General features: G+C 48.2%; 10 protein-coding genes across 10 annotated transcripts; 5 read left to right on the forward strand and 5 right to left on the reverse strand.

Annotated features, from left to right (window-relative positions):
* Nucleotides 1-75: 75 nt before the first annotated feature.
* N7496_007903 (60S ribosomal protein eL14) lies at nt 76-888 on the reverse strand (the record flags this gene model as incomplete). The annotated part of the gene is made up of 3 exons (XM_056700822.1): nt 76-135; nt 321-584; nt 763-888. 3 exons carry the CDS (start codon nt 886-888, stop codon nt 76-78), a joined length of 450 nt encoding a protein of 149 aa, XP_056552885.1.
* Nucleotides 889-2,156: 1,268 nt separating this feature from the next.
* Nucleotides 2,157-3,336, reverse strand: N7496_007904 (protein transporter YIF1; the record flags this gene model as incomplete). The annotated part of the gene is made up of 3 exons (XM_056700823.1): nt 2,157-2,357; nt 2,417-2,980; nt 3,040-3,336. The coding sequence occupies 3 exons, from the start codon at nt 3,334-3,336 to the stop codon at nt 2,157-2,159; spliced, it is 1,062 nt and encodes a 353-aa protein (XP_056552886.1).
* Nucleotides 3,337-3,670: 334 nt separating this feature from the next.
* Nucleotides 3,671-5,765, forward strand: N7496_007905 (signal recognition particle receptor subunit alpha; the record flags this gene model as incomplete). Its single annotated transcript, XM_056700824.1, has 3 exons — nt 3,671-3,895; nt 3,981-4,263; nt 4,324-5,765. 3 exons carry the CDS (start codon nt 3,671-3,673, stop codon nt 5,763-5,765), a joined length of 1,950 nt encoding a protein of 649 aa, XP_056552887.1.
* A 1,922-nt stretch (nt 5,766-7,687) lies between these two features.
* N7496_007906 (MFS transporter) lies at nt 7,688-9,473 on the forward strand (the record flags this gene model as incomplete). Its single annotated transcript, XM_056700825.1, has 2 exons — nt 7,688-9,103; nt 9,159-9,473. The coding sequence occupies 2 exons, from the start codon at nt 7,688-7,690 to the stop codon at nt 9,471-9,473; spliced, it is 1,731 nt and encodes a 576-aa protein (XP_056552888.1).
* Nucleotides 9,474-10,613: 1,140 nt separating this feature from the next.
* Nucleotides 10,614-10,841, reverse strand: N7496_007907 (uncharacterized protein; the record flags this gene model as incomplete). The annotated part of the gene is made up of 2 exons (XM_056700826.1): nt 10,614-10,724; nt 10,752-10,841. The coding sequence occupies 2 exons, from the start codon at nt 10,839-10,841 to the stop codon at nt 10,614-10,616; spliced, it is 201 nt and encodes a 66-aa protein (XP_056552889.1).
* A 2,036-nt stretch (nt 10,842-12,877) lies between these two features.
* On the forward strand, nt 12,878-13,533 carry N7496_007908 (GNAT family N-acetyltransferase; the record flags this gene model as incomplete). Its single annotated transcript, XM_056700827.1, has 2 exons — nt 12,878-13,244; nt 13,304-13,533. The coding sequence occupies 2 exons, from the start codon at nt 12,878-12,880 to the stop codon at nt 13,531-13,533; spliced, it is 597 nt and encodes a 198-aa protein (XP_056552890.1).
* A 77-nt stretch (nt 13,534-13,610) lies between these two features.
* Nucleotides 13,611-14,974, reverse strand: N7496_007909 (uncharacterized protein; the record flags this gene model as incomplete). Its single annotated transcript, XM_056700828.1, has 5 exons — nt 13,611-14,028; nt 14,101-14,243; nt 14,303-14,524; nt 14,603-14,707; nt 14,801-14,974. 5 exons carry the CDS (start codon nt 14,972-14,974, stop codon nt 13,611-13,613), a joined length of 1,062 nt encoding a protein of 353 aa, XP_056552891.1.
* Nucleotides 14,975-15,874: 900 nt separating this feature from the next.
* On the forward strand, nt 15,875-17,826 carry N7496_007910 (uncharacterized protein; the record flags this gene model as incomplete). Its single annotated transcript, XM_056700829.1, has 7 exons — nt 15,875-16,000; nt 16,074-16,144; nt 16,211-16,324; nt 16,389-16,852; nt 16,912-16,935; nt 16,988-17,313; nt 17,386-17,826. 7 exons carry the CDS (start codon nt 15,875-15,877, stop codon nt 17,824-17,826), a joined length of 1,566 nt encoding a protein of 521 aa, XP_056552892.1.
* Nucleotides 17,827-18,463: 637 nt separating this feature from the next.
* On the forward strand, nt 18,464-20,187 carry N7496_007911 (aldehyde dehydrogenase DhaS; the record flags this gene model as incomplete). The annotated part of the gene is given in 9 exon segments (XM_056700830.1): nt 18,464-18,496; nt 18,556-18,810; nt 18,862-18,916; nt 18,966-19,359; nt 19,412-19,488; nt 19,556-19,593; nt 19,641-19,865; nt 19,884-20,054; nt 20,116-20,187. 9 exon segments carry the CDS (start codon nt 18,464-18,466, stop codon nt 20,185-20,187), a joined length of 1,320 nt encoding a protein of 439 aa, XP_056552893.1.
* A 108-nt stretch (nt 20,188-20,295) lies between these two features.
* N7496_007912 (TatD family hydrolase) lies at nt 20,296-21,378 on the reverse strand (the record flags this gene model as incomplete). The annotated part of the gene is made up of 3 exons (XM_056700831.1): nt 20,296-21,111; nt 21,172-21,270; nt 21,334-21,378. The coding sequence occupies 3 exons, from the start codon at nt 21,376-21,378 to the stop codon at nt 20,296-20,298; spliced, it is 960 nt and encodes a 319-aa protein (XP_056552894.1).
* Nucleotides 21,379-22,258: the final 880 nt, after the last annotated feature.

Here is a 22,258-nt window from a genome sequence, read left to right on the forward strand (position 1 = left end):
GTGGAAATGGCCAGCTATTGGAAACCCGTCCCAGGACACCTCCTTCATCCTATGCACCAAAACCCTCGTAATCATTTATGACTTGGCAGCGGCAGCCTTGACCTTGGCGTAGGACTTCTGGACCTCGTAGCGGGCCTAGAGCGAAAGATGTTAGATTGTGGTCCGGAATATCAATACAAGTGCTGGAAATTCCGGAGAACAGGGGTGTGGAGAGAGAGAGCGAGCGAGTTGTCCGATGTTGATCATGTCGCACGCCAATACTGCGCATTTCTCCCATATTCCCCAATTCTCTCGAAAAATCCAGGTCGTGATCAACGTACCTGCTTGCGGAGGCGCAGAACCTTGAAGCGCTCGAAGTCGGTCAAGTTCTTGCGGCGCTCAGCGCGGTCGGTCTTCTGGGCGAAGCCAGACTTGGCCCACTTGCCATCGATCTCGTTCTTGGCCCACAGCTTCTTGACGGGGCCGGTACCGGCAGCACGGGGAAGTTGGGGGATAACGAAGTGGGTGAGAGTGGCGTGAGCGAGAGGGAGAACGTGACGGGGCACGATCTTCTGCTCCTCACCGGAGGGACCGTCGACCAGGACCTGTAATAAGAGAAACCACATGTCAATACACATTTTTCCACACACGTTGTCGCTCGTTCGCATTTGGGGAGGGAGACTGTTTCGGAATCTCGATTCATGGTCGGGATATCTCATCTCGGAAGAGGGTGGTGCGAATCGAACAAAGGGTTGGGTTTTTTTGGCATTTCTTTCAACGTACACGGCGGTGGTCAACAATCTCGACGACGGCGGCGAGCTTGCCAGCGTAGGGGCCGCGGCGGATCAGGACGAGGCGGCCAACCTCGACCAGCTTCCAGGAAGCGAGCGTAACGTCGATATCGGCCATCGCGAATTTCTGGAAGTCACAAGAAAAAAAGTCTCAGCGCTCGTTCTCTTTTTTGTTCAGTTGGATTGTTCGCTGCAGCGGCACTCACGGTCGACCGGGTTAGGATGTGTCGGAGGGTTGTTGTCGAAAGAGTCGGATTGTCCAAGTTCACTCTTGCGAATTTCGGATGTGCCCACACAATTCTCGCTTAGCGGGCCACTCGCGGCGGGTCTAGGGTTGGCTTATGTCAGCGCCCGGATCATTTACGGGTCAACTTTATTCCGCCAGGAAGCTTTTCTTGCGTTTTTTTTTCGGCGAGGGACTTTGTTATTGTCTTCATGTCTCTCCACGAGCAAAATGGTGCTCTCTTGGTAGATGGACGATGATCTTCGCCTTCAAATTATGATACAGCTTCGACACTAACTTTCCCCTCCGACACAGGGTCCACTAATGGTACGTTTCTGCTTTTGCTTGTCTTCTCTCTTCCTGCCACTCAAATGATGCGGTAATTTGCGATTGACCCGGTGTCTGTGAGGCTCTCGCCGGAGCTCTCGATACAGCACTGCTGGATGATATTCAATTTTCTTACATATTCTGATATTCTTGTGACACTACATTATTATTGTTTTCATGACCTCAAGCGGACCTTATCGCTAACTGCTTGAAGATTTGTTTTAGATTCATTCCAAATCTGGAACTGGAGCTTGACTTCGATCTGGATGGCATGGCCATGTCGCCTGGCCTTGCTTACCGACGAGGTTAGTATCTTCTTAATCCTGTCGTGGCATGTCTTGCACCACTCCACCTCCTTCCCCCCGGCCCTATGATTAAAATCTTATCACGCCTAGATAGTAATTGAGCTACGGCTATGATATTACCTTTATCACCAAGATCTCTGAGGACCACTCACACAATGCATCTCTTGCTTTGCTTCATCAGTTGGGATTTGTTTCTAACTTTTGATAGATTTCTTCGGCTTCCTATCGTCAATGGCGCATCACCACCAGATAGTGACATCAATACAAAAACATTTCATGACTACTTGACCTTTTTCTCTCCGTAATCTATGTTGGACATTGTTCGTGTAAATACCGTGTCTCCGCTGTAAATAGTTTTGATTACAATAAGTCGTGCTATATCGTGACTATCAGGGCCCCAAGTCCAGAGACTTACGGCCCAGAAGCAATTCGGACGCTGGATGACCACCTAGTCCGTACATGCCGTGCCCCCTACCAATCCCATCTATAACCCCAATCATGCAAGTGGTTCCACATCCTCCATACAAAACATCATGAGCTGGCGCTCGCACCCAGCGTGGACGGGCCCTCCCGGCTCAGCACCCACATAAAGACGAACTGGATGAGATATGCGTACACGAACAGGAACTGAGTGCGACGGTTGCGCTGCGAGCGAGCCACGGTGTGCATAGCACCGTTGCGCATAGTCGAATCAGTCGAGTCGGGAAGCAAGACGTACTTCAATGAGCGGAGCTGTCGTTGCCCGTTAGTCAGAAAATCAGAACATGTGGAGAAAATAGTCCCACACTCACCAAGAAGAAGGCATTGGCCAAAAAGGTGTACACAAAGACAGTCCAGCCGACCCAGCCACCGGTTCCATGTCCGGGAGTCAGGATTTCGGAGGCAACCAGAGTCACAATAATGCCCACAAACTTGTATCCGGAGTAAGCGACCAAGTCCAGGAGCTGAGAATCGTTGTTGATGCTCAGGATGTACATGGCCATCTTCAAGCACAAGATCTCGAAGATAATCACGGCAATGGCCGTGGTGGTGATCGATCCTAGAAGCTCCGGGTGGAAGTTACCCCGGAAGCCAGCCAGCAATACCGATAGCAGGATGTATGTGACGAGTGCCATAACGGGAATGTACATGTCAGGCGAGTTGAGGTCGTCCCGCGGGGGCAGGAACATGGAAGAATATTGCTGCTGGACAATCTGACCGTTCGGCCCCGTGGGATTACCGGCCATTCTGGCCTGTTGGCGAGACCAGGGCTTGTGTCGCCATGGGAAGAGGACGAGAGCGAGTTTCCTCAAGACGTACGAGTTGGAGACGTTGAAGTAGTGCTTCAGGGCAGGAATAGAAACGTAGCGGTTGAACTAGAGCTCCACATTAGCAAAGACGAGCCGATTGATTCATTCAAAACATATAGACATACATTTTGCTCCATATACTCCTGACCGGCCTTCATCGCAGTCTGTCCGACCTGGAAACCCATCTGCGCCGTAGGGTCGTTTATGAACCCACCAAATCCGGGGGCATAGCTGCCACTGCCTCCCTGTGCGGGAGACGGCTGGTATGGGTTACCTCCACCGCCATACCCGGCATTCGGTATCTGTTGAGAGGAGGGAGGGGGTGGTGAGCGCATCATCGGGACAGTCGACACATGCTGCGGAACAGGGTGATGCAGAGGCGGCGACTGCGCGGGCGGCGGTGCGAAGGAGCCCCGGTACATGATGGACCTGAATCAACAGGGGGAGAGAGGAAGAGAGAGCACTAGATGGGACTGAGTAGTGCGTGCTTGCGTCGAGGGGCGAGGTTGGGGGGAGGGGGTTTGAGTGGTGGTGGAGGGCGTGGTGATGGTTGTAGTTGGGTAAAGTAGAGCGAAGTGTTTATACGTGGCTGAAGATCCGCTCTGCCTCCGGAGCTCGAACATTCGCCTTTCCCCGATCCGCCACCGCGCGAACTTTCCCACCAGGTCAGCCTTGGTCCTACCCCCCACCTCTTTCGATTCCCCAGGATTCCCCCTTTTCCTTATTCCTTAATATCACTTCCAATCGTATCCAAAGATGTTGGAAGCTTTTGAAATCTTGACCAGCTCTGGTGTGGTGCTGTGGTCAAAGTCATACGCACCGGTGGGGGCACACGTTATTAACAGCCTGATCAACGACGTCTTTATCGAGGAAAAGGTTGTGCCTCAGAGCACTTCGGTAAATGGTGCTTTACCGGTCTTCAAAAAGGAGAAGTATACCTTGAAGTGGAAGAGGGTCAAAGAGTTTAATTTGATCTTTGTGGTACGTTTGATCGCCGTCGCATGTCGCATGATCGACACCCTCCTGCGCTTGACTCGAATCGCAAGACTTACTTTGATTACTACAGGCCGTCTACCAATCGCTGCTACACCTCGGATGGATTGACAAGCTCATCGAAAACATCTCAACGATCTTTATCGATGTCTACAAAGACCAGCTGAAGGGAACCCGCGCTAGAATCACCGCCTACAAATTCGATGCATACTTTGAGCAGCAAGTGCGGGAGCTGGAGGACAATACGGGCAGCGTCGCAGAGGTCTATTCTGGAGAGACTGGGGAGAAGAAAGACCCGCTTGTCTCATCGGACAATGGGGGCCCGCCACCGCCGCCGGTGCCCGGCCTCATGAAGGGTATGTGATTGATTTGACTCATACTGGACTCGAGAACATTGTGGGCTAACGACCCTAAAGCGCAGCACCAAGCTGCGCTAGCTGGGGCGACCTCTGATGAGGCCACCCCGCCAGCAACTCCTGATATTTCTAGATCTTCGACTCCCACGGGCCACCTCCTCACCGGGAAGACTGGGCCCGCCGGTCGAGTCTCTCGCCGTGCGCGCAAGGCTGCTAATGCAAGCGCCAACGCCTCATCCGGTGATGAGCATTCTCGGAAAGGAAAATCCACGCCTAAAAGCTCTGCTAAGAAAATGCGCAAATGGGATGCGGACGGGTTTGCTGATGAGGATGACGGGGAGATTTTGGACTACTCTGCCCCGGCAGACGAGACCAATGCTGCCGCTCCGGTTGTGGAAGCCGTTTCCCAGGAAGACATGGGCCACAGGACCGGTAAGGGTCAATTTGTCCTGAAGGATTTGGGTGACGAGGTCCACAACATCCTCGACAATGCCGACGCTGAGAAGAGCAAGGGAGCTGCGGCTTCTGGTGTGGTGGGCTCTGGTTTCAACGCAATTGGCGGCTTCTTCCGCAACATTGTTGGCGGCAAGGTCTTGACAGAGGCTGACCTCCAGAAGCCATTGAAGGCAATGGAGGACCACCTTCTGAAGAAGAACGTTGCTCGTGAAGCCGCCGTTCGTCTTTGCGAAGGTGTTGAACGTGAGCTTGTTGGAAAGAAGACCGCTAATTTCCAGAGCGTCGATGCTGCTCTGCGCATCGCTATGGAGGCATCTTTGCGGAAAATTCTCACCCCTACCTCTTCCTTGGACTTGCTACGCGAGATCAACGCCGTCACCGCACCTACCACCAAGCACCAGGCTCCGCGTCCGTACGTCATGTCCATCGTTGGTGTCAACGGTGTTGGCAAGTCTACGAATCTCAGCAAGATTTGCTTCTTCCTTCTGCAGAATAACTATCGCGTTCTCATTGCTGCCTGTGATACCTTCCGTTCCGGTGCTGTGGAACAACTGCGCGTTCACGCCCGCAACTTGAAGGAGCTCAGTGCGCGCGAGAACGTTGGTGAGGTCGAGCTATATGAAAAGGGCTATGGAAAGGATGCCGCCAACGTTGCCAAGGACGCAGTCGCGTACGGTGCTGCCAACAAATTCGACGTTGTCTTGATCGATACCGCCGGCCGCCGCCACAACGATCAGCGGCTGATGTCTTCGCTAGAGAAGTTCGCCAAGTTTGCCCAGCCAGACAAGATCTTCATGGTTGGCGAGGCTCTTGTGGGAACTGACAGTGTCATGCAAGCCCGTAATTTCAACCAGGCCTTTGGCACCGGTCGAAACTTGGATGGATTCATTATCAGCAAGTGTGACACGGTTGGTGACATGGTTGGAACACTGGTCAGCATGGTCCATGCCACCGGCATTCCTATCGTGTTCTTGGGTGTCGGGCAGCATTATGGAGATCTGCGTGGACTGAGTGTCCCTTGGGCTGTCAACCTCCTGATGAAGTGATGAATGACCCTTTGATTATTTTCGATATCAGGCTACCAAACCATGCATTGCCTTTTGTGCTATAACTCGTTCTCTACATCTCAATTGTATAACTTGTGTCTCTTGGAAATATCTTCGTGCCTTTCTTTGTCTATTGTCTTGTCCCAACTGAAGGTATGCCATACTCGATGAACAAAATGAACTTGCCCCCCACTATGCAGATGCAAGCTGAGCAAAAAAGGAATCGTCATGAGACGATGATCTGGAACAATATGACCTACGCAGGGGTCGAACCTGCAATCTCTTGATTCGTAGTCAAGCGCCTTGCCATTGGGCCAGCAGGCCGTCTTGTTGAAGAAACTTCGAGGATTTGTGCTCCACGAGGAAGAGGCGAGATGGGGCTCTGTTCCGATCCTCTGGTTGGTCTAGGACTGTAAGGGCGGGGCGTGCTATGCCTATCTTGGAATAGATTACATATTGAAAAAGATCTTGCAGAAAATCACTCTTCCACAGTGAAGATTTAGGTAACGGATTTCTAGATAGACGTCGTTGTCGGGTATTAGGACAATCAATCTTGCAAGTTTGAACAGTCAGGTATCCTACCTTGTTAAGTCATTCTAAGTTTACAATTCACATCATTGAGGGCAGTTGTGCATCGTAATTAGAGTAGCATGAATGAATGAACTTCTGAACCACCACTGCCTCTCAGGAAGAGCGTATTTAATCAAATTATTTGTAGAACTATTAATTCCCTCCAGAGTAGTCGAGTGTAATGCCCACCAAAAAAAATCTTGCTAAATGAATAGATCCAGACCTATCAAGAGCAAAAAGTTACTCTCCCTCGGGGAATCGAACCCCGGTCTCCCGCGCTTATCGGTGTTAATGACAAGCGGAAATCATGACCACTAGACCAAGGAAGATGAGATGATCGAGTTACCGCTCGACCACTTGGTGCTGGTTGATGGATGGAAATACAAGATTTGCTTTTATGACCCCCTTTTCTACCGTATATGGCAACATCAACTACTCGACACTCACTCATCCACCAATTTCGAGTTAAGCAGAGCAGATAGGGGATTTATGTTTATTGTTTCCTAATAAATTAGGCACTAACTTGTCGATCATGAGGCTTTCATGTTATATGCAGTAGGAGACGTTCGTATATATATTACGAGGGCATTCTGTCTCACATAGAGCTCAAGTTCGCCTCGGACGGGACTCAACCCAGCCTCCGTGATCTATTGAAGTCCATATACATGAGATTATTGGAGATCTATATCGCATGGGGAAAATGGTGGCAACAGGGTACCTGCACCTAGTTATGCATGATGTGCAGATGAACGCGCAATGGAATACTTGATTGGGTGGACTTGTTGCACAAGAGTTCGAGACTTGTTGGTAATGTTGCCTGGTATGAAGCCATGGTTGAACACTACCATCCGAGTAATTCAGCGAGCAATAGGAAGATGTTGTGTTACTAGATCACTGAAAGAATCAGTCAGAGATAAAACTAACATGGAGTTGTTAGATCTCCCGCATTAAGATAGAATCTAATCAATAAACTTTGCCCGCAACCAGCGGAAATCGTCCGATTCCCCGCGGGCAGAATGCGATGACTCAGCAGCTCCATTCCACCGCTTACATCATCTCTCCAACCCAGATTCGGGTAGTTTCCCAGCTTCGTCCATCCTCAAAGCAGCCATTCCAATAAGCAGATCTTCTATTCATGTCATCTAGACTGCCCTTTGACGCCAGCTGAGCACCCCGAAATCACGTCAGATATCTCCCAACTGCACTCCCATCTTGAGAGTGAGAGCGAGAGCGAGAGCTCGCACACGACCAAGACCGCGGCTACGATCGGACAGGCGACCAGCCTTGCCCAGTTGCAGGGTTGATTGTCCAAATTCCTCGCCAACCCTCGATCCTCCCGGCGCTCCGCAGAAATGACAGCCTCAGAGTCAACCCAGATTACTCGCCGCTCTTCCACGCAACACTACCAGACGTTCGACACCCCGCCGCCCAAGTCGCGTGGGCGACCCAATTCCGGCCAGTCGGAGTCTTCAGGAGATGGCTCACACGATCCAAATGACTACAATGACCAGCCTGGCACGAACTCGCCACTGCCGAAGAAGCAGATGGCGGTGCTCGCCATGATCGCCTTGGCGGAACAGACAGCCCTCAACTCGATCAGTCCTTATCTCCCCGATATGGCGTCGACATTTCCAGAGGTGGAACCCAGTCAAGTAGGTGTTTATGTGGGAACTATAGCGTCGGCATTTGCTTTGGCACAATTTGCGACCAATTACTATTGGGGTTGGCTGTCAGATCGGATTGGGCGCAAGCCGGTGATCCTGCTTGGGACACTTCTTACTGCCCTGTGCTTCGTCGCATTTGGTTTCTGCAAGACCCTTTGGCAAGCTATACTGGTGCAGGCATTGATGGGTGTGGTCAACGGGAATCAAGGCCTGGTCTCCACCTGTCTGGGTGAGATTACGGACCGCAGCAACCAGTCGCAGGCTTTCACTTATCTCCCCGTTCTATATGGAATTGGAGGTATCACCGGCCCGCTCTTGGGAGGACTGCTGATCTTTGAGCGCAACCCGTTCACTGGCAATAAGAGCACATATCCATACCTCGCACCAAATATCGTTGCCGCCGCCATCCTTCTTGTGGACTTTACTTTAACGGCTATCTTCTTGGAAGAAAGCTTGGAAGACGCAGACACATTGCCCAAATTTGGAAAGAAGGTTCGCAGCCTTTTTACTTGGCTGTGGCAGTTCACGGGCTTTTCAAGACACCCGACGTATCTTCGACTTCCGCAAGAAACGCCATATTCTTCACTTCACCGTGGCACTGCGGATACTGAGGATCATGATAGCGACTTGGACTCAGCCTCTGAAGTGTCGAGCCGGGATAACCATCATGCAGAGGAGTTGACTTGGGATGAGATTTTCACAAGAGACACCATCCTCCTTCTCCTAACATATCTGATTTTTGCTTTCTGCAATGTCTCCTTCAATTCGCTGTTCCCAATCTTCGCACAAGCTAAGCCGCCCGTTGGCCGTCATCTGACCCCGTCTGAGATCGGCTTGTCGCAAGGTTTTGCTGGCGTAGTGACGATCATTTTCCAAATCTGCATCTTCAACCGTCTGCGCGATAAGATGGGCAACCGATGGTCCTACCGCGCTGGGCTGTTTGGATTCGTGGTCTCGTTTCTTCTGATGCCTTTTGTGGGCTATAAGAGCCAAGATGGAGAGAGTCTGACTCGCAAGTCGGCCCTCATGGCTGTGGAGTTGTGCTTTGTGTTGCTAATCAAGACGGTTGCCTCTGTGGGTGGGTTGACCAGCGCATTGTTATTGGTAAGTTTCTTATCTAGAGAGTTCTCCTCCTCTCTTAATTCCATTTTGGGCATAGGCTAATTATCCCCAGGTCACTAACTCTGCTCCAGACAATGCCGTTCTGGGTGCCCTCAATGGGCTCGCGCAGACACTCTCCGCAGCCGGACGTGCCGTGGGTCCCTTTTTGTCTGGCGGTCTTTTCTCATTGACATCCAAGATCCAGCCCAAGGGTGAAGCAATCGCCTTTGGAGTCTTTGGCGCCGTCTCATTCATCGGTTTCATCATGAGTTTTGGCATTCGCGGTCGATCTCTCGAGGCCGATGGCTGGGTTTCGGATAGTGACGACGACAACTACAAATCCGACGACGAGGACGAGCACAATGGCGCTTGATTGCGTTATCTAAGAATTCATTTGCAAAAACCCGCCGATACGACGTGACGACTCTTTGCTTTTTTTGTGAGCCTTATTCGCATTCGAAAATATACATCAAGCAATCCCGTTTTGGAGGGATTGACAAAGCATTTTTTTTAGCAGAGCGTGTCCCAGGGGATGAGGTGTTTCCCTTTGCCTTTTTCTGTCTCTTTCTTGTCCTACCCAGTTGTGATGATTTGGACATAGAATTGTATTTTTGCGATTGGGTGGCTGTTTCAAACACTGTACAATCATCGACGGTGGGAATTTCCACCTTGTGTCGTTTCATCGACTAGATATTTACGAATAAAAAGTTTCCAAATATCAATACATCGTTTCAAGTATAGATAGAGCCCGTAGCCGACTTATCGATGAAAGCAGAGGTATGACAATGTATCCATTTACCCGTGTATCCAATGAACTTGGCTGGGTAGAGATGATTGTATGGACTACCACTACTTGAGAACTTGAGATATTCGCACCGGGAATTGCATTTATTTGGTGACGCCTAGGCCAAAGTTCTAATAAATATCTGTCTAAGTTTTTGTTATCTCTAGTCTCTTCCACTTTGGCGCAATTTGGAACCGCAAATCTTTCTGAAGCATTAAATGACGAACTTCTAGGTGTTTTCCAGTTACTTCGAGATTTTCCCTGTCAATTTTTCCACAGCTCCAACGAGGGCCTGGAGTATATTCGCGCACAACAATTCTCATGGCTTCGTTATCTTCTCCATTGAGACCCTAGCCTGAGATCATAAAGCCTGGGAAGAATCTCGGTATCTGGTCTTGCAATGGAGAATGGATGCTTTCTTGGGATAGAAATCTTCATAGTATAGGGCGTTGAGGCAGTGCCTTGGATGTAAACGTACTTGTATTGTGGTCAAGCCTCTCCTTGAGCCTGTAATGGTTTTTCTTACATTGACAACCGGGTTCTTGGGCAGTCAAATCCTGCGATGTCTTTTACACAGCTCCGAAATTGAACACATCATCGGTCTGGTGCGAGCGCAAACTGAAGAGGAGGCAAGGAAAAAGGTAAACACTAAGCAACATTCAGACAATGGTGGGATCCATCGTTTTCCAATCATATGGAAGTTTGGTTGGGCGACCTTGAGAAGACTTCCTATGGATATTTGCTTTCAGCATTGCTCGCCTTCAAGCCGCGAGCAAGGATCTTGGTCATCTTAACGTTGCTGGCGTGGATCAAGCGTCCACCCTCGTCTCGGACGTCCTTCTACATCCGGACCGATGTGCCACTTACACGCTCCAATGTTTCGACGGAGTTGATGTTTTGACCCTTTGCACAATTCTGGAAGACAAGTTGAAGATCAAGATTAGGGAGCTCGATCATTCAGAAGGCATGGATACCGCGAACCGAAATCGATGAGGCAAAATTTGATCATCCATTTGCACCTGTTTTTGAATGGCTGCAAACCAACTCGTTGGGTACTGCATCTCCAAGCTTCCTGTTCAACAAGAGGGAGATTGTGATAACTCTGGAAAAAAGTGTAGAGTATTTGGAGGGAATTGATTACTTTTCGGAGAACAGCCACCGACGGGAACAGGCAAGTCGATTGGTTTTAGTCGGTCCACCCTTTGAACTTTGATACTTTGTCTTGGGCAAGCATATGGGAGTATTTATGTATTTTTGTGATGAAATAAATATGGGTTTGTGCAGTGGTTGGGTTATTTAAAGAAGTGTCTAACATCAGGTATCAAAATAGAAATAAAGTAGTATTGACCTCGGCCTTATTTTACTAGCGAGAATGCGGTCCTTGATAGCGGTTTAAAGGCACACTGGCGATACCTCTGGCTATTATTGCTTTGCTGTATTTCTCTCATTTTATTGTTTAACCTCATTATGCATAAATTTCTCTCACCAAGAGTCCCAGGTTCCGAATTGGTGTAGTGGCTAACATCGTCGTCTCTCACACGACAGCCAGGGGTTCGATTCCCCTATTCGGAGTTTTCATTTTATTTTTTTTCTTTCCTCTAGCTTTTCCTCCCAGTCAATTTCTAGGTTACCTATCTATTTAGTTACAGATAAGAATGGTGGGCTTGAAATTTAACTAATCGATTACAAACGCGCGAGGGCTACAGAAATGCTATAACTCTAGGGAAGGTACAAATGGATCCATTGGCTCCGTGAATCGCCACGATCAGCAGCAATATTCAGGAGATTGTAGCATATATATATCTATATATTCACCTCCCAATCGGAGGGATGAACCCTGCTGGAAGCCAGTACAATGGGCTTTATAATGCCGGTTAAATTGCCTCCACAATTTGGATTGTCCCAGGCCACGAGACGCAATAGCGCGTACATCCCCTAGGTATTGTCTGTCAATACTGTATTGACTCAAGGAGCAACCCTGAACAACCTCCATTGACGGCGAGAGCCTTAATGTGATTCAATGGCTCTGAAGTTTGTAGGAGAATTAAGGTGACATTGGGTAGAACCATCAAGCCTGTGGCAATTTATGTCGTTCATGATCTGGAAAAGCTAGGTGCTATAGGCATACCTTTGGCCCCAGCGACTTAGTTGCGTGAAATAATACTGGGTCTGGAAAGTTTCAATTGCTCTTTTAATTAATATATGCCTTCTTGAACCTAGTACTGTGGTTCCCGCTTGATTGGTGCGTGGCACAGTAGCGCGACTAGATACGACATACCCCTGCTAATCCATAGCGGCCTGTAGGTACTTTTGCCTTAGCTTGCCACCCCATTGTTATAACCTGGCACCGAGTCTAGGGCGGACTTTTCCGAGTCTCCGAGCTTCTAGGGGGATTATCTCCACTTCCCACGATCATATTCTATTTCAATTTTGAAAATAAGCAACGACATCAGGGTCAGTGTCAGCGTCAATACCATCTTTTGCCCCACTCCCTTTCTTCGATAGCCTTGTTGAACATTAATATATGTCTAAAAGTGAAGAGCATTGGCCAAACTTCGAGTCTAGGGTACGGGCTTGTCGAAACATAGAACCCAGGTGTTAGCCCCGACTCCGGCCCCAAGGGGGCGGGATGGGAGCCCCTTCCAGCCTCAGTTATTGGCTGAATTGATTAGCTTGCGCGGAAATCACATTCGGCGTCGTGGCCGTGTCCAAAGGTGACTAAATAGAACGCTATTTTGAACTCAGTTAGATACTTCGACTTAGTTGCGTCTGGTTCTGTGCCCCACCTTGTCACCACTTTAATAACCTAGGGCCTATCACTTCAATTGTATTCACTGCGCCACCTGCCGGCCCGACGCGAGGCCGTGTAGATATCACCATCAACCTATTTTCAGCAATGAATAAGCAGAAAATTCCAAAAGGGAACTGCTTAATTAAACCTAAGCCTCCCTCGCACCCACGCCCAGTCTACGTGGAGAGAAAAAAATAATACTATGACGCCTCTTGTTATCCAGCCAGTCACACTCAAGGATGTGCCGGCGCTTTCCCAGCTCTGGTATACATCCTTTAGTATTCCAGTGAACTTGCGTATGTTCCCTGATACCCCCGGAGTTCGAGCCTGGTGGGACGAGGCCAACCGCGCCGATCTTCTTTACAATCCCCTTCGAGTACTATTCAAAGTTGTTGATCCCGCTACGACTGACTTGATAGTCGCGTACGCAAAATGGGACCTGAACCCGGCTGAAAGTGGCGAGCGGTTCCCGCCCTGGCATGACGAGTCTGATCATGAAATATGCGAGCGCCTGTTTGATGGGCTAGCTGAAGAACGGAAGAAATTACTCGGACATCGGAAACATTATTGTACGAGTGACACGTAAAAAAAGCAGAGAACACCCACAGCTAACACCATCAACGTCTAGATTTGGATATGCTGGTGACGCACCCGGATTACCGTTGCAAGGGTGCTGCATCGATGCTGATACAGTGGGGATGTGATCTTGCAGATCAGAATGGGGTAGCGGCATATTTGGATGCCCACGTAGACGCCGCTCCCTTGTATCGGAAATTTGGATTTAGGGATCGCGATGATATAGGAGTTACCTCAGACGGGGCGGTTCCAATGATTAGAGAGCCTCGGAAACTAGATTAAGAGACAGGTACATACTTGGGAAGATACCGACCTGAATTGCGCGGCATGTAAATTTTGACTATTGGGTATTTCGCGATTCAAATTCTATTCTCAATCGAGTGCATCTCATACTCCTCTTCCACAGTCCACTCCCGCGTCTGATGAATTATTAGTTGCTGCGAATTCTGGCTATCTTGTGATAGCCGGGCCGCATCCAAATCAGTCTCATCCTCCTCTCTTTGGTTCATTGTATAGGCTCGGGATTGCGTAGTTGATGCGCTCTTGCCAGTTGGCGTGAAGTACGGATGTTCGCCGTTACTGTTTGTGATACCCTGCCCCCAACCTGTATTGAAGGCAATAACGAAAGGCTTCAGACATGGCACGGTCGATACCATGATACTGTAGTGGAGGATGACAGCGGTGGCGATAAGTGCATCCGATAGATGCAGAGATGGATCAGAATGAAACAGCGAACGATCGAGATAGGTTTGCCGAAGTATAATCAGAACAATCACTCTAGCGCACGTAGAAGATATGATTAGCTATCGAGACATTGCCTGGGTCTCTTCCATTCAATCAGAAACGTACGGAGTTCTAGTCCCAAATGCAAATATTACCGTCGCTTTTTCTTTCCACCGCATCTGGATACCCCAGACGAGAAAGATACTTAGTCCAAATGTGACAATATCCGTAATGACATCAAATGCAGTGATCGATTTCCACGCAATACCCTGTTTGTCCTTGTCAGCAAGGTCTTGCGTTACGTAGAGAAGCATAATGCATAACGCACGAGATTGGTACAGTTCTGCGCCATGCTCAATTGATATTGTGGGAAGCAACTGAGGGCTACCGCGAGAATAGATGCAATGCTCCACGCAGTTACCATACCCAGAAGAATTTTGGTAAACAGTAAGTAGTTTCTTTGGCGACCCAGCCGCTTAAGCAGCAAGCAAATTGAGATCTTGGCGGCACCGTGGCCAGCCAGAAACAGCAGATTTGCTGCGTAGACACCCTGAATTAAGAACATTAAGCAGGTCTCTTTGTTGATAATTGATAACAATTGAGAATATCATGGCGAAGGGTTGCTAACCTCTCCAGCACGTTTCAAATCCCATACCGAGCTCTCGTCCTGCGATCGACCGAGGCCATGGGAAATTGCATTCATAACTGTTCCAACGTGGGCGACGGCAAATACCTGCCAGATTGAACAGGGGAATACTTAGCATATGCCACCGCCATTGTGGATAAAATGTGTTTCGAGAGAAGAACTGCGAGTACGTATACTTACACTTGCGACAAACACCATCCAGTCGTCGATTTGCACCGGCCCATTGATCGCGAGGCGCATGTACAGTCGAATCAAACTTACCATAATCATCCAAGACATAAAAAGCATCTCGACGATCACGATTAGACCGCTTCGATCCGTCGCAGAGATCGCATACGGGGCGGTAGACTCCATGATGTGCGTGGATCGAGACTGGAGATGTATGATGGGACTAGAGAGACGACATTTGGTGATAGGTCATGATTTTAGTGTAAAGAAGGTAACGTAGCCATATCTGGGCGATTCAGGGAATAGGAGGGTACTGGGACAACGAGAACCTCAGTAGATTGAATTCTCATGATCGCAACCCGATGGCCCCCAACCACCCCCGAAGGATCGCATCTCGGAGGTAAAATTTCCCATTGAGATTATCGTTCATGGGTATGGCAAGGGTTCTCGCAGGATCGGCTGGATCCGCCCGGAAGAATTGAACTCGTAAATCGCATGATATTAGTAAAGGAGAAAAAGACAAGGATTGTGATCCTTCTCGGCCCAAGGAAAATTTCTGGGAGCATAGTTAGAGGTAAATGGTATCAACAAAATTTAGCCCCCTCTAGCATCATTGGATCAAATTACTGAGACATACTAAAGTAACATTATCGATCCAATCTAAACCAAGCTTCACTAAGCACGGAGTGATGATAGTTTCCATTTCACGACCGGCGCGGCTACTAATGCTGGCCTAATGCATCCTACTCTGCCCCGCTAACCAGAGTCTTGCTGGATGACAGGGGGTTCTCAACGTACATAAAACCTACATCACTACCCTGTCTCTCTGAAATTTTCACGACAAGGGTAGGGTAAACTGTTTGACCCGGATATTCCCCCTGCGATCCTCAGGATTTGCTAACCGAGACCACGGTTACATTCTTGCTCCGGGTGCATTATTCTCAGGATCCTGTCCTCAAGATCCTGTCCTCAAGATCCTCTCCTCCCTGCTGCTTTGGTTTTTCTTATTTTTTCTTCGTACTTTGCTCCCCATAACCTCATTTGCAGCTACTCAAACGACTGGAATTGAATTAACAATCAATCGCCATGGGGCACGAGAACGGAATTATGTTGACTGAAAGGTCTAAGCCAGAGGATGCATCTTCTAAAGTGGAGGGTACGGCGCAAGACAAGGAAGATATGTGGCGTGTCGGTAGAGATCAGGAACTGAACGTACGCAATCTCGGCGATTTCCCTGGATTGATCCTATTATTTCATATGGCAAATGAAAATAACACTGCGATAGAGAAACTTCCGGTTTCTATCAGTTCTTGGTTTTACAGCAGTGCTTATGTGCACCTGGGAAGCTGTCCTCTTGTAAGTGAAGGCCGATCAAGAGACTCAGATAAATGGATAGGAGTATTTACTAACATATTAATCTAGTGGTTCATCATATGGTCTGACTAATGGCGGCAAAGGAGGCATGATCTACACCTACCTAGGTGCCTTGGTAGGGTTCAGCTTCGTCATTCTATCTATGGCTGAGATGGCCTCTATGTATGTTGACTCCTTGGCAAGTTCATGTAACCTGCAAGAGCTAACCTTTTTTGAATCCTTCTAGGGCCCCCACATCCGGTGGTCAGTATCATTGGGTGTCCGAGTTTGCACCCCCGGGATCTCAGGCTATACTGAGCTACATTACTGGGTGGATCTGCGTTTTAGGATGGCATACTGGCATTGCAGGATGTTGCTACACGGTTGCCAATATGATGGTGGGCGTAATTGCTATCAACTATCCTGAGACGTATACCTATGAGCCGTGGCATGTTACACTGCTCGTCATTGCAGTGGCTCTGGTAGCCTTGCTATTCAACACCTTCTTAGCCCAGAAACTTCCTCTGATAGAGGGAATCATTCTAATTGTGCATTGTTTTGGTTTTTTCGGTATTTTGATCCCACTTTGGGTGCTGTCACCTAAAGTTCCGGCCTCCGACGTGTTCGGATCCATTGAAGATCGCGGCGGATGGGGCAACAATGGTCTCGCTTGTCTGGTGGGACTCACTGGACCCATTTATGCATTGATTGGTATGTTAACTTGTTCGCAATCCCTATCTTAACTAGAGCTAACATTATTTCCCGAATAGGCCCTGACTCGGCGGTTCACATGGGTATGTTTCACGCCAGCCTTAACCAAGTTTATATTCTAACTCCGTAACACAGCCGAGGAAATTCGGGATGCGTCCCGAGTACTCCCTATGGGCATGGTCTGGACCTTGATTCTGAACGGCTCGACTGGCTTCGTGATGATAGTCACGCTCGCATTCTGCGTGGGCAATATTGACGAAGTGCTCTCCTCTGAGACAGGCTTTCCGTTCATTCAGGTCTTTCTCAATGCTACTGGATCTGTCAGTGCTACGACGGGAATGACAGTCGTGATCATGATCATGCAATTCTGCGCGGCAATTAGTAACGTCGCAACGACCTCCCGTCAAATTTACTCCTTTGCCAGAGACAAGGGTCTTCCATTTTCCGGTTTCTTTGCGCAGGTTAGTTTTCAATTCTGTGAACCAAGTTTCTATGCCTAGTTTCCGTTCTCTAGCTAATCTGGATGTCAAAAGGTCAACCCAACATTCACAGTACCCCTCAACGCCCTCTGCGTCAGCCTCGTTATCGTCTCTCTCCTTTCGCTGATCAACATCGGATCTTCCGTGGCTTTCAACGCCATCATGTCACTTGGAACAGCCGCACTGCTCTCTTCATACATTATCTCCATCACTTGTGTTCGGATTCGACGCTGGCGTAATCAGCCTCTGCCCCCGGCCCGGTGGAGCATGGGAAAATTCACGCCCATTTGCGACACAATTTCTATTCTGGTCTTGCTGGTGATATGGATCTTTAGTTTCTTCCCTTTGACTAAGGAAGTGGATCCCACTACCATGAACTGGGGTGTTGCTATCTTTGGAGGAGTCATTATTATTTCAATGGGTTACTATGTTCTTCACGCCCGAAAGGTCTACAAGGGGCCAGTGACACGGGTTAAAATGACCCACCAACAATAGTTTGGGACCTGATATAGCCGGTAGTTTAACAAGTGAAAAAGAGATTTTGGTGCTAATTTATTTCACTTTCAATGTGCAAAACTTTCCTCGGCTAATGTTGACAACTCAGATGGTTGAGCGTATAGGACCTCCCGTGTTAATTATTAATCTTGTAGATGACATACCCTGAGCTCAAAGATTGCCTTCATCCACGAGGCGAGTACTTTTATTTAAACCATGCTACGGAATATACGTGACTCGGTTATTTGAGTCCAGGCCAAAGCTTTGAAAGTAAATAGCACTTTCATTAGTGTGGTGTGAACGATCCCGCTCCGACGACTTTCACTCACAAGTAGTGGGCGTGGAGAGGGGGTAAAACCTGCCAGATATTTCCCCTCGGAACTCATAAAATTGTTATATTTGCTTACAATCGCACCTTTCACTAGAAGTGCGTGTGAATCACCCTGATTCATCGTGATACCACCTCGTGTCCCTCTTGGGGGTTGGTTTGATCCCATCTTACTAATGTTTTTGGGGCTGTGCTTCAGGACCGCGAAAGCTTAGTTTCCATAGCAGGGAGCTTATTATATGAGGTCAAAAGGGATAAATGGCCTCATTTGAACCATCGAGCTTGATATGACAAGGAGATTTTGCAATAATGTCTAAGCTAAGCTTTGATAGAGATCACAACGTGAGACATAACCTCCATACACTGGACAAGCTCGATGAACTGACGAGACATCTGTACAGGTTATCAATGGTGCGCTGGAAGGGGCTGAAAAGCAGTATCATTCAATAAACCCCTTCACTGAGGAAAAGCTCTGGGATGCCCCAGTCGCCTCTGCGCAAGATCTCGATGAAGTCGTGGAAGCTGCCAATGTTGCTTTCCAGACATGGCAGCACTCAACTTTAGATGACCGGCGATCACGAATGAAACAGTTTGCAAGTGAGCTGTTTTTTAAAAATTCTGATTGGACAGACATAATCTCGGAAACCGGCCAGCCCGTAAGTGGTGGCTCATTTGTGCTGAAAGACTTCACCTAAATTACACCACAGAAAGAATTGGCAGAGAGGGAGGTTGAATCAGCTTGTGAATGGCTCACTGGAATAGGTATGACAATTTGAGCCTGAGAATGCAACTTTGACTAATTTCGACTCAGCCAGCATTGATATCCCCGAGTATACCACGTACGAAGACGACAACGTCAAAGTCACTACAAAGTACTTCCCACTAGGAGTTGTCGGGGCAATCGTTTCTTGGAATTTTCCTATCTTCCTCGTTCTCGGCAAGGTTGCATCCTCGCTGATTTGTGGAAATACCGTGATCGTCAAGCCTTCGCCATATACTCCGTATAGTATTCCCAAAGTGACAGAACTGGCGCAAAGTTTCTTTCCTCCCGGAGTCGTGGAGGCTCTTGGAGGTGATGAGAACCTAGGGCCGTGGATGACGAAACATCCAGGAATAGCTAAGATTTCCTTCACCGGATCTGCCGCTACGGGGAAAAGGGTCATGGAGGCAGCAGCTTCAACTTTGAAGCGGGTAACCCTTGAGCTGTGAGTGCGAACTCAAATCTTAGACTATTGACAGAGCGTGAGCTAAAAGTAGTAGTGGCGGCAATGATGCTGCTATCATATGCGCGGATGTTGATATCGATGATGTTGCACAGAGGGTCATGGAGGATGGTAAGTGTTTCTTTTTTATGGAGAGTGAAAATTTCCTGACAGGGTGACTAGCTTTCAGCCATTCTAGTCAAGTGTGCATCGCAGCGAAAAGAATCTTTGTGCACAGTAAAATGTTTGATGAGTTCATGACAAAGTTCACGGCTGCATGCTAGGTGCCGAAGCCTGGGACTGGCTATTTAAGCCCAGTTCAGAACAAGATCCAATTTGACAAAGTTCGGTCCATCTTCGAGGATTGCAGAGCTCAGAATTACAAGTTCGCTATAGGAGGCGAGCAAGATTTGAGCCAAACCAAGCCAGGCTTTCAGATGTCTCCTGCAGTGGTCGTCCGACCCCCAGACGAGTCCCGTCTGGTCCAAGAAGAGCCGTTCGGGCCTATTGTGCCAATACTGTCCTAGGATGATGAGGAGAATGTTATCCACCGCGCAAATAACACCGATCAAGGTCTAGGTGCAACCTTGTGGTATCGCGATCCTGCAATGGCAGAGCGTATTAGCATGCGACTGGACGCTGGCAGTGTGTGGGTGAATCGTGGAGCTTTCCCACTCCCCACTGCTCTTTTTGGAGGTGTAAAGCAGAGTATTTTCGGAGGAGAATGGGGCCCTCTGGAATTATCAACTTTTACTGCAGTGCGCGGACATTTCATTTTGCGAAGCAGTAGAAGTTTCAACTCAGAAAAGCAACTGGAAGCTGTATCTATGATAAGCTTTAGAGGTCGAAGGATGCATCACTCCTCCCTCCATATAGCGCTATAGAAAAAGACGATATCTATATATTCTTAGTTCTATGATAATAGGATGCCGGAAAAAATTACCAAAACATGCGACAACTATTATTCCAAGCTGTCTCCGCAATTTGATCAATGGTAGCCCCTTTGAGACCCGCAACTACAAGACCGACTCGTTCCATGGTGCAGCTTTCATTACGAGCTTTGACCATTTGCCCGAGTACAAACTTGTTAGGCTTTCGACTGGGTGGTAAGGGTCTTGCTGATGCCAAATAAGGCGCAATTTTCGGATCCGTGCCCAAGATTTCACACCAGGGAGCATCCGTTTCAAGTTGCAATCTTTCCAAGGGGATATGCTTGACCATCTCCAGTTGTTCTTCTGTGCGAAATGATATACCATTCACACTAACATCAAGACCTAGCTCCACAAGTTGGAGCATTTCATCCTTAGAACCAGCGAAGGAGTGAACCAAGCCACGCCGAGGCAATTGTGAAAGGTAAGGTTTGATGATAGAGATAAAGTCTTCTGTGGATTCGCGCACATGCAAGAAAAGAGGAAGCTGGAGTTTCGTGGCCAGTTCCAATTGATCTCGAAACGCTCGTTGTTGAGTTTCTTTATCTGCGCGATCAAGATAGACATAATCGAGGCCAATCTCGCCGAATGCTGCGAGCGGCGAATTTTGCTCCGCCAGGAGGGCTTCTCCCATCTTTTGCAGCGATTCAAGGTACGAGTTTGAGCTATCGTCGGAACCATTTCCGTCATATATCTCAGCCACATGGTATGGATGCACCCCAAGCGTCATTTTGCACATATCGGGGAATTTTCTCACGAGCTCGAGGTTTTTCTCCGCATCGCTACTTGACATGGTAGTCAATAAGACCCTTTCACAATCATATTCCTAGATTGTATTAATTAGTACCAACTCGAATTGGGTGAGAAAGCGGGAATCTAGACTTACTTTTGCTCTCTTCAAGACTTCCTCATAGTCGGGCGAGTGGTATTGTTTGCCCTCTCGATATATACCACAAAACTGGTCGGCAGTGAAAGTGACGGCAACCTTGTCAATAGCATTTAGCGACTTTGTACTGTAAAAAATGAGCTATGTATCTTTTGTTCTTACATCAAAATACTTTTTGACTGATTTTTGTGTCATTGCATTCACCATTGTGGTCCCGAATTACCGAGCCAGCGATGTTGTTGTGTTGTGGTCACCAACTTATGAGTTTTCCCCGATGTAGGAACCCAACGAATACCTCGTCACGTGAGACATGGGCTTTTGTAACTAGTCCATCTTGGTTTGTTTACTTTTTTTCGTGCATCCCTGATATAACAGGGTTATTGATGATATCTCTATGGTCTTGACCTCAAAGAGGATATAGGTTACAGAGAAAACCTACGTGATAAAAAAGGGGCACGCTGAAATATTCGCTGGTTGGCTGGGCAAGGGGAGACGCAGCTCCTCGCGGCTTTCGTGTTCATTACCCGAGGCTTACCTACTTAAGGCTTCATCGGTGACTTCGGTCTCAAATTTACATTCTATGTATTTTCACCATTTTGAGGTGCCTAGCCCTATCAACAGAACCTATCCATATATATCTGTCCTAGCTACAGCACAGGATGTCGTGCAGTCCACGCTTATAGGTTATAGTTTCGCCACTGGTCACATAAACTTCAGTAGGGTAGATGTGACGCTAATCAGCTCATTTAAGAGGAACGACAGAAGCAAAAATTATTATAATTGTTATAGAGGAAGCAATTAGAGGACAAAAGGAGTCTTGACTGCGTGAGAAATGGTGAGCTATTAGCAGAGATGGGTACCGGACTCCCACGAGGTAGATAGAGGAGGGAAGAAAACGCTCAGTACCGTCTGGTAGGTCAACGCACGAGGCAAGCCCCAATCAATCCCCTTCTATAAAAACTGGAATAATTTACTCACACCAATTGCTTTGTCGATTTCAAAAAGAAATTGAGGCTGATAAAGACCTACTCGTACCGAATTGGATTCTTCGGACCCGGGTTTCTGAATCACACCTTTAGGATACTTC

The sequence above is a fragment of the Penicillium cataractarum genome, assembly GCF_028827025.1.
Source record: "Penicillium cataractarum strain IBT 29864 chromosome Unknown utg000007l, whole genome shotgun sequence".
Classification (NCBI taxonomy): Eukaryota; Fungi; Ascomycota; class Eurotiomycetes; order Eurotiales; family Aspergillaceae; genus Penicillium; species Penicillium cataractarum.